The sequence below is a fragment of the Aythya ferina genome, assembly GCF_964211825.1.
Source record: "Aythya ferina genome assembly, chromosome: 6".
In the NCBI taxonomy this organism is placed as follows: domain Eukaryota; kingdom Metazoa; phylum Chordata; class Aves; order Anseriformes; family Anatidae; genus Aythya; species Aythya ferina.
In genome coordinates this window covers 24,401,893-24,418,049 of record NC_140303.1, presented here as the reverse complement: position 1 = coordinate 24,418,049, position 16,157 = coordinate 24,401,893, and the positions used below count along the sequence as shown (strand labels likewise).

The following is a 16,157-nucleotide window of genomic DNA, read 5'->3' as shown; positions in this document are numbered from 1 at the left end:
ATGTTAAGATTTAAATTACTGAAGGTGAAATGCAAGTATGTGAGCTTTCATTTAAGATGGCAATTGATTTGTATGTAACTACAAGCAGCTGATGGCACCATTCTCATAATATAAGTTCATTTGTAATATGATAAACAAAACACAGACATACCATTGCCTGAAAATCCACTTCAGCTTCCACAAGAGCTTTGGCTATCTGTGCTGCTTGCTGAAAGTGAACATTATCTGAAAAAGGAAGAAAAAAAGGAAAAAGGTAAACAAAATTTTGATTCTGTACTACTATGGGGGAAAAAACAAAACAACGAACACAGAAGACTCCCCAGCACTGCTGCCTGAAACACAAATTAGTTGCAGAAAGCTGTATTATTTTATTGACGTAAATGTAACAGCCTTGCCCCTTCATGCTTTTGTTTTGTCAGTAGTAGAATTGCAAACCTGTCTGTAATACTAAAATGTCTAATTAACTGCAACTCACCATCTGCTGTTCCATGAATAAGGAGATACTCAACTTCCTTGAATTTTTCAGCTCTGGCCATTACTGTTGAACTCTGAAATTAAAGAAAAGGAAAAAAATAAAAAAAAAGGTGCTATTTGTTAGAAGATGATTTGCTACCAACTGACTGATTCCTGTTGACACAGTCTGGGGTTCCTGAGATAAAAGCAACAACCCTTGCCCACCTCCCACAAAGTAGCATGTTCACATACCCAACAGCACTGTGCTCACACAAACCATTCTGCACTGGTCTGCAATTATTACCAAGGGTTATGTCTGAAAAGTAACAGGCAATTCCAGAGGGGAAGGAGTTTTGTGAGTGAGATAGACATTTAATGCATTGCTAACACGTTGTTAGCCTGCAGCACACCACTTGCCATAGGTTTTCTGTGATACTGCAGAGAAGTTAAAAAATGTTGCCATGACAACAGTGCACCCTATGATAGTGAGGAGAAGATATTACAGAGACTACGTCCATTATCTTCCCCACAAAGATGTATACTACAGTCTACCTGTAGCTAAATTCAACAGAGCCTGTATGTCCTCATTCTCAAGTAAATATGGGCGAGAAGTTTTAAAGAACACTCTCCCCCAAGTGTGATACAGACATGCCTGACAGAAAAAAAAAAAAACACAAAACACTAGACCAAATCTATAAATAGAAGTCAAGCTGCATTTTAGGAATTAAAAGATAATATGGCAATGAAAAAATAATCAGCAACTAACTCAATAAATTCAAAACACTTACTTAAGTGACACACTTACGAGGGCCTAATAATCACCTGAGCACTATAAGCAGGTGTACCAGGTGCTAAAGAATGAGGGAAGTAAAGACTTCAGAGACTGCATTTGGACAAGGAAAGGGAACAGGACAATGTTTTGCCATGAGGGTGGAAAAAAGAAAATGGACAATGTAAGATAGTGGAGGATTGATAAACTACCCAAAATAATGGTACAATACGTTGATGAAATTTCCTTCCACTAGCACTATTATATGGGTTCTCTGCTGAAGATGCCTGAATCCCTGTGGAAGTTCTCTCTATAGTACTGCAACTTAAAAGCTACTATGACAAAGAAAACAAGTAAAAATTAGAAACAAAAGAATGCATAATTTTTTCCTCATACAAAGGCTGTATCCTTGTGCATGAATTTGTATTTAGTACACAAAAACGTCAAATACATTATATACCAAGAAACAGAAATGTTTTGCTTTTCTTATATATCTGCACACACACTCAAAATATCTTTAAAGCAAAGATAAATATTAAATCCCTTTTCCCTTCTGCAAAAACAGCATACTTCAAGCTTTCATAAGTGAAATTTGTTCTCTGTGATGATTATTCAACCACATTTGAAAAACAAGTTCATCGGGAGAAAAAAAAAAGCAGCAACAAAACACCTCCAATCCATGACACTGTATTTGCCATCTTTTGATAAAGGAAGGATGCAGTTCAGCAGAAGTCCCATATAATGTATAGAAAGCCATGCACATTGGAAGCATAACACCACCCACTGAAACATTTTGGGATCATACAGTAGGAATTGCTAGGTAAGAGCACCAAAATCTGCAGAGGGGATTATGTTTCAGCAAGAAGCACTGGTACAGCAGCCAACCAAAGGAATGATTTACAAAGCATCAGCCCAGTGATTAAAAAAGAAAATGACACACGCAGTATCCTTTGAATGAAACAAGTTGCCTTGTGCGCATGTGCAAAATTATGGATCTTTATAAACTTTCTTCCAGCAAATAAACGCTGGCTTAAGGGACAGCACACCTTCTGACTGGAAGGCCAACTTGAGGTACAATTCTGGGAATTTGACTTTCCAAAAGCAGTTTTAAAGAAAATGTCACTTATTTTCCCCTTCCAAGCATTAAACAAGATAAAATACTTTAGAAGTAAGGTGCACACAAAAGAGATACTTTTTTTTTTTTTTAATTACTTTCAAATGATTTACGACTTGCTGTACCCATACTCAACACAGAGAGTCCCTTCCCTAAAATGCACTTTAAGGACATAGTATTTCTTCCAAAAAATTAATAATAAAGATGGTAGGGTAGGGAGTAATCTGAAGTTAGACACAGTTAAAACAACAGCTAAAAACAAACCCCAAGTGGACTGTATGTAAATGCAACTTAATTTACCCTTTTCCTTTTCATAGTTACACTGTCATGACAATGGTTCTGAAAAGGGACTGTGTACAAGTGCTGAGAATTAGGCCCTGCTGAGTGTAACTGGCTTTTCTAAAGATCACACAGCAGTCAACATTTTATCAGCACTCAACAAACAAGTTAAGGTTTGGCTGAAACTGAAGGTCTCTCTCCCTTTAGCATATTCTCAGATAATAGAACAAATGTCAAATCAGTACAAGATGGCATATTTACAAAATTGTACCCTGTTTTGCATAACCTAATGATGCAGCAGTTCTTAAGGACTGAACATTTCAAATCTGCTAGAAAAGGATTGCCAAATCTATGACTGTTTCAAACACTTGCCAAAAGCATATCAAATTCAGAGTGAACTGCAAAATAATCTCACAAGTTGAACAGTCTCTTTGGTATGCTTTACGTGGCTACTGCATCTGACCTCTGTAGCTCTGGCCCATTTTAGTCTCAAGTCCTTTACGTCAGGGACAGTTCTTCCTAAGCAGAGAGTTTTTTTCTCCCATTCAGGTTAGGATCTGTACTGATGTTTTCACAATTATATTGGAAGCTCCACCCATGCTTGCTCCTTTCTTTTACAAAGCTCTAACTTTTAATACCCTACAACTCACCTAGAAGGCACTGATCACACCTAATTAGCCTCCTCAAAGGATCACGAGCCATCCTTCAGACTGTTAACAAGCCAGACTTCTCATCTATCAATGTGCACCCTACCTAATGTCATAGTAACACAAAGGTAGGGTGTACTTCTCAACACCACTAGATATCATTTCTTGAGATGATATCACATCATGGTCATTAGCAATACTCTGTGCATTAGGAAGGCACCAGCAGCACACATCTGCTCTAAGCAGATGTGTACACAGTCGCATTTGTTTTAAACCAGGGCACACAGTGCAGATTTTATGCAACCTTTCAAGTCAGGTTTACACTGGATGCAGTAGGATAGACAATATATGATGCAGCATGCAAACCTGACAGTATGAAGTTAACAGTTCAAAAAATGCTTTAACAGGTTCAGCTAGGAGAGCTTTTCAGTACATATTTTGCATCAACTTGCTAAACAAATTCATTTTGGGGAATAACCCTTAGCAGTGGGTAAGGGACCAGGAGGCAGGCCAGGGGTCTGGGGCACTGAAGAAAGGGGCTACAGCCCAGCACATTCCTTGCTTGAAGTCAGTAATGATCTTCAGTAACAACAAAATCCTATGACTCTTCCACTGTTGTTTTATGAAAAGCAACAAACCCACCTCTCGAGCTACCCACCCGCCCTTCCAGGTTTAAGTGGAAAAGCAAATTCCAAGTAATGCATTATTTGGGGCTTTTAGCAATGAACGAAGACTTCCTCAAATTTCATTTTCCTGTCTCTAGAAGGAGCAGTGAAGTGTGACAATCTGATCTGTGCAATTACCCCTCCTCCATCTAACCACCATTCTCCCCAATTAGTCCTCTGAGTAACACATTTGAAACCTTTAGCTCTTTGGTACTGGCAGTTTCAACGTGGCTATTGCCAGCAATGAATCCTATGCCAAGAAAATCCGACTCCTGGCTTGAAAGGATTAAACAGTCCTCTGTTGCCATCTGTGCCGTGAAGCTGGTGAATGACTTTGTGCACCCAGAGCGTTAACGTTCGTTCTACACAACGACAGTAACTTCTATTTACACTGCTACCTCACAGACCTCCTACTGTTCCCACTGCCTTAAAAAAACACATTTGGAAAAAGGCAGGCGGACTGCTGCAGGCTGTTGGTCAGTCCCCAGTGGGTCTGAGCAGCTCGTTGATTCAGAGAGACATAGTACAAAGTCTCCCAGCAATCACAGCTGATTTCCTGAGTTTTGACCAGGGCTTCTCATACAGCAATTGACAAAACTAGATCACTGTAGCAATATGGCAAAACAGGCGTTCCAGTCCGTATTTCATCGCATATATGCATGTACTTAAATGTTTTACCATACTTTCAAGTCAGCGCAACAACCTCCAGCCTTCCCCCCCCAACCATGACACTGATTTCAAGCCCCCCCTCCAAGACACAATCATTCCTAAGCTGTTTTCTAACCTATTTACCAAGCTAAAACAAGAGAATGCCCCCATCTCTTTTGCTTTAGTATACGTGTTTGTTTCCAGCATCACCAGGGCTAAACCTCTCTGAAAAATCCCAATGACAAAGTACCCCTCAGATTACTTACTGTTCTCCAAGAGCTGCTGTATTTCAACCTTGGGTTGAAATTTAACACTTTACAGAAGGCTTGGGCAGCTCTGCCCTACTCTCAGCTGCCTGGAATTTCAAAAAGCCCTTTAGGCAACAAAATGCAGCTACTGCAATGGTACACAGAGGAGCAATGTTACTCCTCTTTAATGAACATAAACAATCAACAGGTATTTTGCTCCCAATAAAACACCTGGAAATTCCCTAATTTCTGGACAAACATCAGTTATTTTAGATTAAAGTTTAGAAACCCTGTGTTCATGGAGATTAGGCCAAAATTCTGTCCCTGATGATGATGTTGGCTTCCAGCTGGTCTGCAGTTTGGGTATGGGATCAGAGTACTGACAGATTTGCCTACCTGTAAAGGATTCCTAAGAGATTTTTTTTTCCCTGACTAAAGTTTGCAACATGGATATGATGTGAACTTTCCAATTTATGATGTTTTTTTTTAAATAAATTTCAGAGAAATGCAGTGCATTTTTTTTTTTAATAAAACATACTTTGCCCATGATCATATTAAATTTTAAAGCAAATTTGTTTCCTGGTGATTAAAATAAAACTGTTTTTACAGCTAGTTTTACAGTCTGTAAAGTAGCCAAATGGAATTGAACTTAAAAAACAAAACAACAAAAACACGACAAAAATTACAACAAAAACCAACACACAAAAAAAACAACTGAAAAGCCACAGCATACAGCAAGAGGTAACTGCCTTGTTTGAATCCAAATGCATGAAACTAGAGCCTCTAAAAGCACAATGCAACAATTAACACTGGAATAATGAAACACTTAATTCTTCCCCTGGGGAAGGAACAAGATTGTGTAAAGAACAACAGAGTGGCTTAGAAAAGAAACAACACATAGAAATGAAATTAAGTGAATTCTTTCTTACATTGTAGTTTTTCAGATTATCACTTTCTATAGGAAGGCCCATGTATCGCTCCGTGTATATTGAATCTGTAATAAAAAAAAATCAGAATATACTACTTAGTTTTTCAGTATTTCTGCCTACCAGAAATTTCAGTCTGTTACACACAAAAAGAACGCATACTGGAAAGTAAGAAGAGATAGAAGATTTAAAACAGATTTTCCACAATGAGCCATGTAGGTAACCATCATTATTCAGAATATTTAATCTTGTTGCCATGGTCACCTGAATGCTGAATATTAATAAAGTACTTTGTGTCAATGTTACCTTATTGTTATTCTTTCGGTAAGCCTAAGAAAATAGCTGAAAATCTTTCAGTAAATGACTGGCATTTGAAAAAAATAAAGCTGAGAAATTTAATGTAAATTTTTACTAGTTAAAAACTATGAAATGAAAATATAGTAGTTTGGGACTCAGCTAGTATCTATCATATACATATAGTCAAAATTTAGTATTTGATTTTCCACAGATTTTTCAGCATAATATCCTATCACATTTGTAGATCTGCTGCTTTATTTTAAGTCATACAAACCGACACTATTTCACCATATTCTAATATCCATTGGATTTCTCGCCAGTGTTGTCACAGGTTTTTGGTGTTGAATATACATGCCTCCATAACCCTTTCTTTTATCTAATCAACTCAAAATGTATTTTAAAGATACTGATCTTTATTTAAAATTAAAAAAAATAAATTCCCTGACATTCTGTAATATTCATGTCTAAAACATTAAAAACATCTCTACATCCCCAATAGACTACTACAAATATCCGTCAGTATGCTCTGAGCTGCTGACTTAGCCAGAGCACACAATACAGTCTTATACAGCCTCTGTGCTAGATGCAGAATAAATTATACCTTTATTTAGCATAGATTTGCCATGGAAAGCTTTCCTTTGAAAGTTTTTGGATGTATCAAAGCAAGAAAAATATCAATATATAGTCACATTGTATTAACACATACTATATTGTCAATTACATATTTTTTTTTAATCTGGGAGGAGGTCCTCTACAACTGTTTTTATAGCCTCATGCAATATACAACCTTGCACAGTATAAGCCTGAGGCATGTATAGACTAGTCCACTTGTTCAGTTTTAGCTCGCGTCAAGCTATGCATAAGACTAGATTTATAAAATCCAGATTTTATACTCTAAAAAGAAAAATACAGAGAAAATTCAAATTCTGTTGTCATTTTGAGAGACAAGTTTAAGGACTTAAAATTTGATGTTAGGTCTCACAGTTCTTTTTTAAAAAGTAGCATTTTAAATACACACAGACTACTATTGATGGATTGCTGACATTTAGTACTGGTCTCAGCTCCTCAGAACACGTAGCAGCTTTGGAATACAACTGCAGACACATTGTGGTATTACTACAAATATTATAACAATTTTGCATCGTTAAAGGTCATAAAGATTATATGGAATTGTGGATCTGACTTTTTAAAATAAGAAATAAGATTTAGGAAACTGGTTTAATTCTGAAATGCAATACCCATGAGTTCATAAAAACAGACCAAATGGCATTTACATGGCATCTAGTAGATAATCAAAGTTCTGCACTATGAATCAACACTTTGCAGCATGTGCACTGCAAGACATATGGGAATCCTTGTAACAAGGAAGCCATCACATACCATAATATTGCCAACGTGACACAGGGGCAACCGCTATTCCACACTTGAACACGCCGCTTCCAGAGCCAAGCACCATGGAGGTCACATATCCCCCATAAGACTGAGAAGAAAACATTGCTGTTATTTTAGTCAGAAAGAAAAGGATGGGGCCCATCTGCTAAATGGTTCACCAGACATTTATAGGCTCAGCAGTTTTCATATTAATGAACTCCATTCTGAATTTGGGTCAGATCTCACCCAACCTGCTCAGTGGGGGAAACAGGCATCAAACAGCGCATGGCAGCTGTGGCTCTGATGAATGAGTGCTTGCTGTGGAAAAGGGGTGCAAACGCCACTGAACTGTGACTCAGCTTGGAATGACAGTGTTTGGTAGCACCGTAGGCAGCAGCGAAAGACAGGAAACAAGACACTGCTGAACCGCTTTGTCCCTCTCCATGCTGGTGAAGTGGGTGGAAGCAGAGCAGAGGCCCACAACACGCTTGATGAGTAGTTGCACCAGGGCACCCAAAAATTTACAACTCCCTCAGAGTAGGCCTACGGCAGCTCACTTGCTAACTCTCCTCCAAAGCGTCAAGAGCAAGACTGTGACTGGGGAGTGAAGGATCTTCTGCTGAGTCTGTGGGAGGAACTGTGCAGCAATACACTTCTTGGTATGCACAGAAAATTCACTTGCAGTCTATCCTGATACACAGATGAGTAAATATCTGACACACTTGAGCATTCAGGCAGCAAGATACCTAAACAATGTCACCGACTGCCCAAATGACTGCCCTCACTGTAGTTTGAAGAGGTTATTTAAGAAAATGTGACCACCCACATTCAAAAAGAAGAGTAATTTTTGGATCTCGTTCTTGTCTTGAAAATAGATTACAGGCAAACGGTAACTTTAGTTCAAAGCCGCATGTTTGCTCCAACTTCAATACTCAGGTCCTCTCAATGAGATCAGCAAGCTAACACATGTACTTACTAATTATCCATGTATGGGTAATTACACGTACTTACTAAAAACCCACGTATGAATACGTTATCTAACCTGGCAAAATGAATGTACCTAGTGAGAGGCTGACAATCCGAAAACTCAAGAAAAAGAAATTCTGTTGGCCCACAGGTTTGATACCCAGGATACGTAACCCCCAACCTAGCCCCAGGAGGACTGTTCTTCAACTAGTCATCCTGAGACTCATAAGGAGTAAGATTGGAATGCATTAAGTCCTCCATTTCCGTAGAAAAAAAATACCTCCTGCTACAGTTCATTACACACTTGACTTCATACAACAAAGTGGTGTTTATCCCCATAAGAAAAGGTACTAAGGGCATCACTGGCATCATCTTGCCACCAAGAACTTATTCACTGGTGCCCACCATCAGCAATTTAGTTCAAAATCCTGCATGCAGTCCTGCACATACTTAGAAAGCATGCAACAAACACACCTTGACACCAGAAAAAATGTTACAATTAAATAATAAGCCAGCCAAACTAATTTGAGTACTTACCCAACCCCAAATAGCTATTCTGTCCTTATCAACAAAGCTCATTTCAGAAAATTTTCTAAAAGCAAACAGAATAATTTAATGCTTAATGGATTGCAGGTCTCTGCCATGATACAGATGTGCCTATTTTCCATCATGTTGGCCCTTTTCACCTCTATGAATAAGCATGTCCCACTTCACAATGACTGTAAAACCTGGAAGGTCTGCAAAAACACTTAAACACCCACTGAAATTTGTATCATTTGCTGGAATTAGGTTAGATCCCTCAGTTGTCGCTGTCTCCCCACACACGCACTTCTCCCCGCCACTTTTTTTTTTTTGTTTAAGTAAAAAAGCTACATTCAAATTGCAGCAGTAAGGGACATCAACATCTATAAATCCAAGTGAGGGTTTAAAAAAGAACAAAAAAAATCTGAAACACTATTTGTTTAAACTCATTAACATTTTAAAATCCCCAAAGGCAAATCTCAGAAGTTGAATTCTATATGATTAAGAGTCATACTGACACCATTAAGTTCAGTGAGGTTCTACAGCATAGATCAAGTGCTGAAGATCAACTACAATATAAATACTGAGAACTGTAGCACATGCAAGTCTCACTCACAACAGAAACTTGTAAAAAGCTTGGAGTAAAACTTTTAGCTACCCATTCATTCATAGTGTGCTTTAGTTAATAATGTGACAGTTACCACCTCTATAAAAACAGCAATATGGTAAACTTGTTATTAAAGCCTTAACTTCTTTCTTTTTAAGCATAAAATGATGGTTGGCCCATAAATTACATTCTAAAAAAATGAATGTAGAATTTATTTATGTTTTAGCCAGTAATTTCAAGATGACCATTCAAAACATTCACCTGTTTCCCTGCACGGTAAGCATGGAAAAGAAGGAACACTTGTTGACCATTTCACTGTAGCTCACCTGGCTGCTGAAATTTGATCTTCCACTTCATAGGTTCCCAGTTTTCGGTTTATTGCATGCATGATTTCATCCCCTTGGTATCCACTTCCTCTGCCATCAAAGGTTGCTACAATGATCTGCTCTGTACTTGCAAGATATGTAGCCCAGTTAATCCGGAAGACATAATCCACCTTCTGACTACAAGGTCCTGCATACCTGGATGAGAAGTCCCAGAGAATTCAAGCATTTAGTCTTCACATAGTCTCTCATTGAGCATTTGAAGCACAGTCATTCCTGACAATTTTCAGCAACCAAAGAAGGGCAAACTTTTAAACTAGACTGAGTAAAAAAGAAAAGCATCACCAACTGACCCCACACACATACTTGCTTGGACATTAAAAGCAATATGCTTTTTGAAATTTAAATTTTGTTTTATTGCTTTTTAATGTAATAAGAAACTTTATTGATTTTGACTTTAAATGGCTTATCAGAAATCTGAACCAAATTCTTCCTTGTGTGTGTTGACATATCTGAGTTTCAACGTGATGATGTTCAGCTATTTCTGTTCTGTTTACTCATTTATCTGGTTAAAGTCTGAAATCAGCAAACAGCCTTCCCTAAATGAAAACAAAAGGAATCTATCTTCTGCATTTTTACTGTTTCATCAGTGAAATTAAGTGTTCCTTTCAGTCTAAGCAAACTATTTTTACACACATTGTGAAAAAGGAATAAAAGATTTAAATTTTAACTTTAAAATAAAAGTACTTGGAAGCACTTGAGCACTATGAAATCAGACTAAGTACCTGGATGGTAAAATTATGTTTGCAATGTTGGACTCTCTAGCTGCTGTCCAATAGAAGGCCCACCAGAGTAAGAAATGAACAAGTAAGTGGCTCTTATTGCTCTACAACCCATTTTTCCCAGTTTTGAAAGCAAAGAAAAGCTATTAGGAATTCTTGATATCTAACTTTGTTTCTGCACACTACAGATCCTCTCACTGCTGCAGGAATTTCTTAAGATCACTATGAAGCAGAAGCGATCCTGCCAAAGGCACGGGTAAGTTGATAAAAACAGAACCAAAACCAAAAGAAATCTTAACAAGCAAAGAGCACTAACTGCTCATTAGAAGGTTAAATAGGCAAAAATTATATAATACGATTTGGTAGCATTGTAATAAAGATGTATCTAAAAATTAACAGCTGCTTTCTTTGAGGAATAATCTCTTGGTAAACAAAAGAAAAGGTTAACATTTCTGTTATAATTAATTGCTAATTTTCAGTAATTTCCAGTTAGAAGAAAACATACCACCAAGAACAAAAATGCTTGAGGAAGAATGGGTGAAAAAGCACGTGTTTGCAGTTTGACACATCTTATTTTATGCTTTTAGTTTGCTTCTCAGAATAGAAAAAAAATTAGTAGAATAATAGTCTGGTCATTTGTTCACCTAACTGCAAATAACTCTCACATCTTAAATTCAGATTTAGCACCTTTCTTTTTCTCCACAAAAAAATGATTTTGTGAATTTTTTTTTTCATCTTTTTAACACAGGGATAGGCAAGCCATGGCAAAGTTTGTATTAGCTTATTTACTGGCTTGACCTGACATGCCTTATCTCACTTTCTTCTCTTACTCCTTGAATTTGATAAGCTGCAAGACAATCACTTTACCAAAATGTAGAAGGCAGATACAACAGATATTTTGCAGAGTGAGGGGGTGCTCCAGAAGCAGTCACAGACAAAAGACAATGGTTCCTGAGCTACTCACTTCTTCCTTACAATGCTGCTGCACAACTTGCTCATGCAGTAAACAAGCAGCAAAGCCAAAGCAGCTTCTTAGGTCTGCACCCTTCAGCATTTGGGCAATTGCTGATGAGCATCCATGCTTGCACATCATCACTCACCTCATACAGGACTGGCACTGAAGGTACACTCACGTTGTTTATTAAACCTACTCAACTTTAAAGTTAAGGGCTTAGCACACTTCCTCCAGACTTCACAACACTGCTTATTGACTAATAGGTTCTCCCAGGATTTCACGTAATATTTTGAGAAAGTGAGACAAGCCAAGATTACTCGAGTTGATAAAGGAAAGGCTGTGCCCAATATTTGAAAGAAAAAATAAAAATACATCTTTGCTTTTCATCACAGACAAAAATCTAGTTTGGTTTTCAGTTAGCAGATATACTTGGGCGAGGAAGGGGATAAATCTTAAAACCTTATAATTATGACTTCTAAGGTCTAAAATTTAAGAAAAAACAACAAATACAATTTTGACCACAGGATGCAGTTTGCCAACAACAGTTGACTGTCAAACATCACAGAGAAAATGCAATGCCATACTTACGACTTTACCGTTCAGATAAATAGCTTATTAAAGGTTTAATTTTGGAATGTAGTTTCATTCAAGATTATTCCTAAGGAACTCTAAGAGCAGAGAAGGTGGTAAGCTAACACTAACATCCTGGCTTTTAAATAAGATACAGAATATACCTGCTTCACTGCCACCTGCAAAATAGGCACTTGATAAACATTACATCATTTCAGGGTACAGGAATCTATCACAAACTGGGATGCACCTCATTTTCATTCTCTTAAAATTCCTTCAAGAAGTAATTGGCATGTTTTCTAATCTTACTAAGAGAATCTGAAGTACATGAAAGTGATTATTAACATGAAATTTCCATGTATCTCGAATACTCACACTTCAAGGAGCAGAGGGTACTTCTTTGATGAATCAAAATGGGGAGGCAGTATCATTTGATACCACAAGTCTGAAAATGAAGAGTGTGTGACTTCAGTCAGTTCTCCAGTGAAAAAATTTATACAAGGACACATTTGAGTCAATTAAAAATAGCTTTGTCTGAACTGTCCTAACATATACAGATAAAGGTTCCTAGCTAGTCAGTAATATTTTACAGCAAAGTTAGCAGAAAGTCTATAACTGGAATGTTTAAAAATATATATATATATAATTATAATATTTAGGAAATCAACATGCTGTCTTGTAGCATTATATATTTACATGTAAAATTAAGTATGTCTGCAGTGGGAAATCTAACACTAGCTCACAAACATTTCTCTACTCTAATTTTTCTCCCAGCACTAAATTCTAAATATTATCTACCTTCCAGATAGGTTTGCACAATAGTTTGCAAACCATCACAGAAACATACCCAAATATCTATTTCTCAGGCAACATTTTTCTGATTCCATCCATGTTACTTTTTCTACCAAAGGTGTCAGTGAGTTAGCTTATTATTCTAAATGCACACCAGGTAAGTTTTGCAATTGGCTTGATTGATCTGCTCATTTTTTGCTTGATTGTTTGGCTCATTGATCTTAAAATGATGGATACTGAAAAGGAAGCATGAAATAACGATGATGCACTGTGTTAATGGCTAGAGTGCAAGTATTAAAGGAATTTGTCCTGATATGAAAATACAAGGCACCAAAATGCTGAAAAAAAAATGTAAGTCTTCACCTAACTTCTCCTTTTCCATCATCTGTGTACTCTATAATCATAGGAGTCATCTTTAATTTTATAAGTACACACATTGATTTGCAAGCAGACTCAGAACTTGAAGTAGGACTACATAAATGGACTTATTTCTCCTATTTGTGACATTAAAAATAGATTCCCCTTACCCAAAAACTTCTACCCTGAAGAGATGAAGTAGTAAGAACAAAGAAGAATAAAAAGATGAATACACAACTGACAGCACGAAACCTCCTCTTTAAACCTCCATCTTGCCTGGAAGATTTCATCTTTAGCCCTAGTAAAAACATGACTAAAATAAAAGACAGAAAATACAAACATAAAGACAGTTATTAAATAAATAAGATAACAGCGGAAGGAGGGAGGCATCAAAAAGAACAGTTCACAATCATTGAGAGAAATCAATACAGTTTATAAAATATAATTTCATTAAGAACATTCATTTCTCAGGAAGAAGTTTGTCATGAAGAGAAAAGCTAGCAGCAAAGGCTGGAGCAAGAACAGTTAAGACAGGTACCAGGCCTACCACTGCCATTCTATCTGATGTTCCTCAGCCAAGGAGCATGCCAAGGAAGCATCTGTACCCAGACATGCAAATATTAGCACTATTAGCAAAGTGTTACTGGTTCAGTTTCTAACATTTCATTATTCACAAGTTGGTGCAATCTTGAAGCATGAACATGCTTTCAACAATGTGACTATTCAATCAAAATATTCTCCAACAGAAAGTCAAAGGTAATCTTGAAGTGTAGCCTAAATAGTTTTGTAAGCTTTCTCCTACGTTGCATGTTCATTTTTCAATAATAACTGTATTTCTTCTCCACTGTCCCCACCTGCTGTAACCAAACAAATATTTGCGCCCATAAATTAAGGCTCACTTGAATACATAACTTAATTTAACATGCTTATTAACTTTGTGCCCAACCCCCGACCCCCCCGCAAAAAAAAAAAAAAAAAAAAAAAAAAAAAAAAAAAAAGTTGGTGGTAAAGACTACTATTTTTCAGGTAACTGTCATTGAAGAAAGGGGAGTTAAGCTGCATCATGAAAATTTCCAAGATACTATGCTATGGGAAAAAAAAAGGAAAAAAAAAGCATATTTTAAATCAGGATGTTTGGGGATTAAAAAAAAAAAAGAAGTTTTGTCTTAAGTATGGAGTAACTGCAAAAATATTTGTTACACCCATCTTTTCAGTCGTGCTTTCTAGCAGAGGAGCTTGAAACACTTGGAGCAATGGGGAGAAAAAAGTAAAATGTGTTTTTTGAACTTACTGTATCCACCTACAGTAATGGAATCAGTTTTTTTTGAAGGCATCTGAATATCTTTCAGTGAATTGTCCAGTTCAGTGTTATTTTCCAAGTACCTGAGGACTAAACGACAGACTTAATAAGAGTCAAAGAACAAACATTTTATTTTCAAATACATTACGATCTTATTATGAACCACTTTAAAATTCAAATTGAAAAGATGGCAACCTACTTTGCAGTCTCAGTTTACTGCAGTTTTTGTTTTTCTTCTCATAATTCAATGTTTACAGTATAGTTTTTCTTCAGTAATTTATCAGAGTTTCTGCATTTTCCGTCTAACTGCAGTTTCACAAAAAATGAACAATTATGCAGTAAATAAGACATGTACCAGTTACTGTTTCCTAGCACAATGTAATAATTAATGTAATTATTACATTATTACATTATTACATTACATTATTACATATACTCCTAGCATAATGTTAAATAATGTACAAATAAATGCATGCTGAGCTATATAGTTTATCCTTTTGGTAAACTATAGTAGAGAAAGAAAGGGTAAATTTCATTTCAGACAAAACTGAGATGTTTTAATTATTATACTAAGCAATGAGAATAAAATCAAAATAAATTTCTAGTGCAAGTTCCTGGTTTAACACAAATCATAATTTAAGACAATCTCACACCTTGGTCATCACTGCTTCTGTGCAGAGTAGACATGGGCAGGCCAGGACCTGTTAACAAAACACAAAACCTTAATGTTTGCACGCTGTCTCAAAATAAAACTCTCAAAGTAATTGTGAGTCGGGGAATCACAAAGGCTCAGGATGCATTTCCATCCAATCTGCAGAGACTGCATTTTCAGTTATTGGGGCCCAAACTCAAACCACAGCATCACATAAAATACCCAAACAATTTTGCAGGCAAACCAGGTGATAGTGAGGTACTGAGGTACATATTTTTCAAGAGGAAATTTTAAGGAAGATTTTATTTTTCCCCACCGTCCGATTAATTTATCCCTTTTACCTAGTACAAACACACTGGGACTGCAGTCCCAGTGCATATCATATGTTTATACTCACTGGATTCTTTGAACAGTGCTACCTATCTTAATTTTGTTCCCACAGATAACTTCACCCAGCCTGTTGCTTGCCTTGCCCTCACATTTCCTCCCATTTGCTTCTACCAGCAGAGCTCTCCATGCACAGCACATTCCCTCAGATTGCACAACTGTGTGCAGTGCTCTATAGGAACAGCCTGCAAAAAAAGAAGCAAATCTTCCTGCAGAGCATTACCAATAATTTTCAGTCTGCAAATGCCTCACTGGCAGAGAAATTTCCATCTATTATCTGGCCCTGAAGTAAGGCTTTACTTCCCTTTGTCACAAAACAATTGTGATAAAGGAAATTTAATCTGAAGGATAGGCTGTTTTTGCTCATTCAACATGCTCTGTAGTAGATGCAGTTCACTATCATTTTTAGAACATTGTACATGGCACCTATTATAAGGGCAGCTCCTGAGGAGATTCAGGCTTGCACAAAGGACAGGAATGTTTTGTCACCCCTTTCAGGTCTATTAATGGATCGGACTATCATTTTT

At 36.9% G+C, this 16,157-nt stretch overlaps 1 protein-coding gene across 3 annotated transcripts in view; it reads right to left on the bottom strand.

Moving 5' to 3' along the window:
- The window catches only part of DPP4 (dipeptidyl peptidase 4), a 39,849-nt gene that overhangs the window by 1,175 nt on the left and 22,517 nt on the right, over window positions 1–16,157 (bottom strand). For 2 of the 3 annotated variants that reach the window (XM_084524198.1, XM_084524197.1), the window contains 9 exons: window positions 15,245–15,292; window positions 14,583–14,681; window positions 12,518–12,587; window positions 9,839–10,033; window positions 8,921–8,975; window positions 7,427–7,526; window positions 5,753–5,817; window positions 476–548; window positions 152–225 (listed from right to left, as the gene is read on the bottom strand). In XM_084524198.1, the coding sequence (XP_084380324.1) occupies window positions 152–225; window positions 476–548; window positions 5,753–5,817; window positions 7,427–7,526; window positions 8,921–8,975; window positions 9,839–10,033; window positions 12,518–12,587; window positions 14,583–14,681; window positions 15,245–15,292 (779 nt within the window). Of the gene's footprint in view, window positions 1–151; window positions 226–475; window positions 549–5,752; window positions 5,818–7,426; window positions 7,527–8,678; window positions 8,727–8,920; window positions 8,976–9,838; window positions 10,034–12,517; window positions 12,588–14,582; window positions 14,682–15,244; window positions 15,293–16,157 lie in introns of those variants that run through there. The other variant, XM_084524199.1, reaches the window with a different exon arrangement.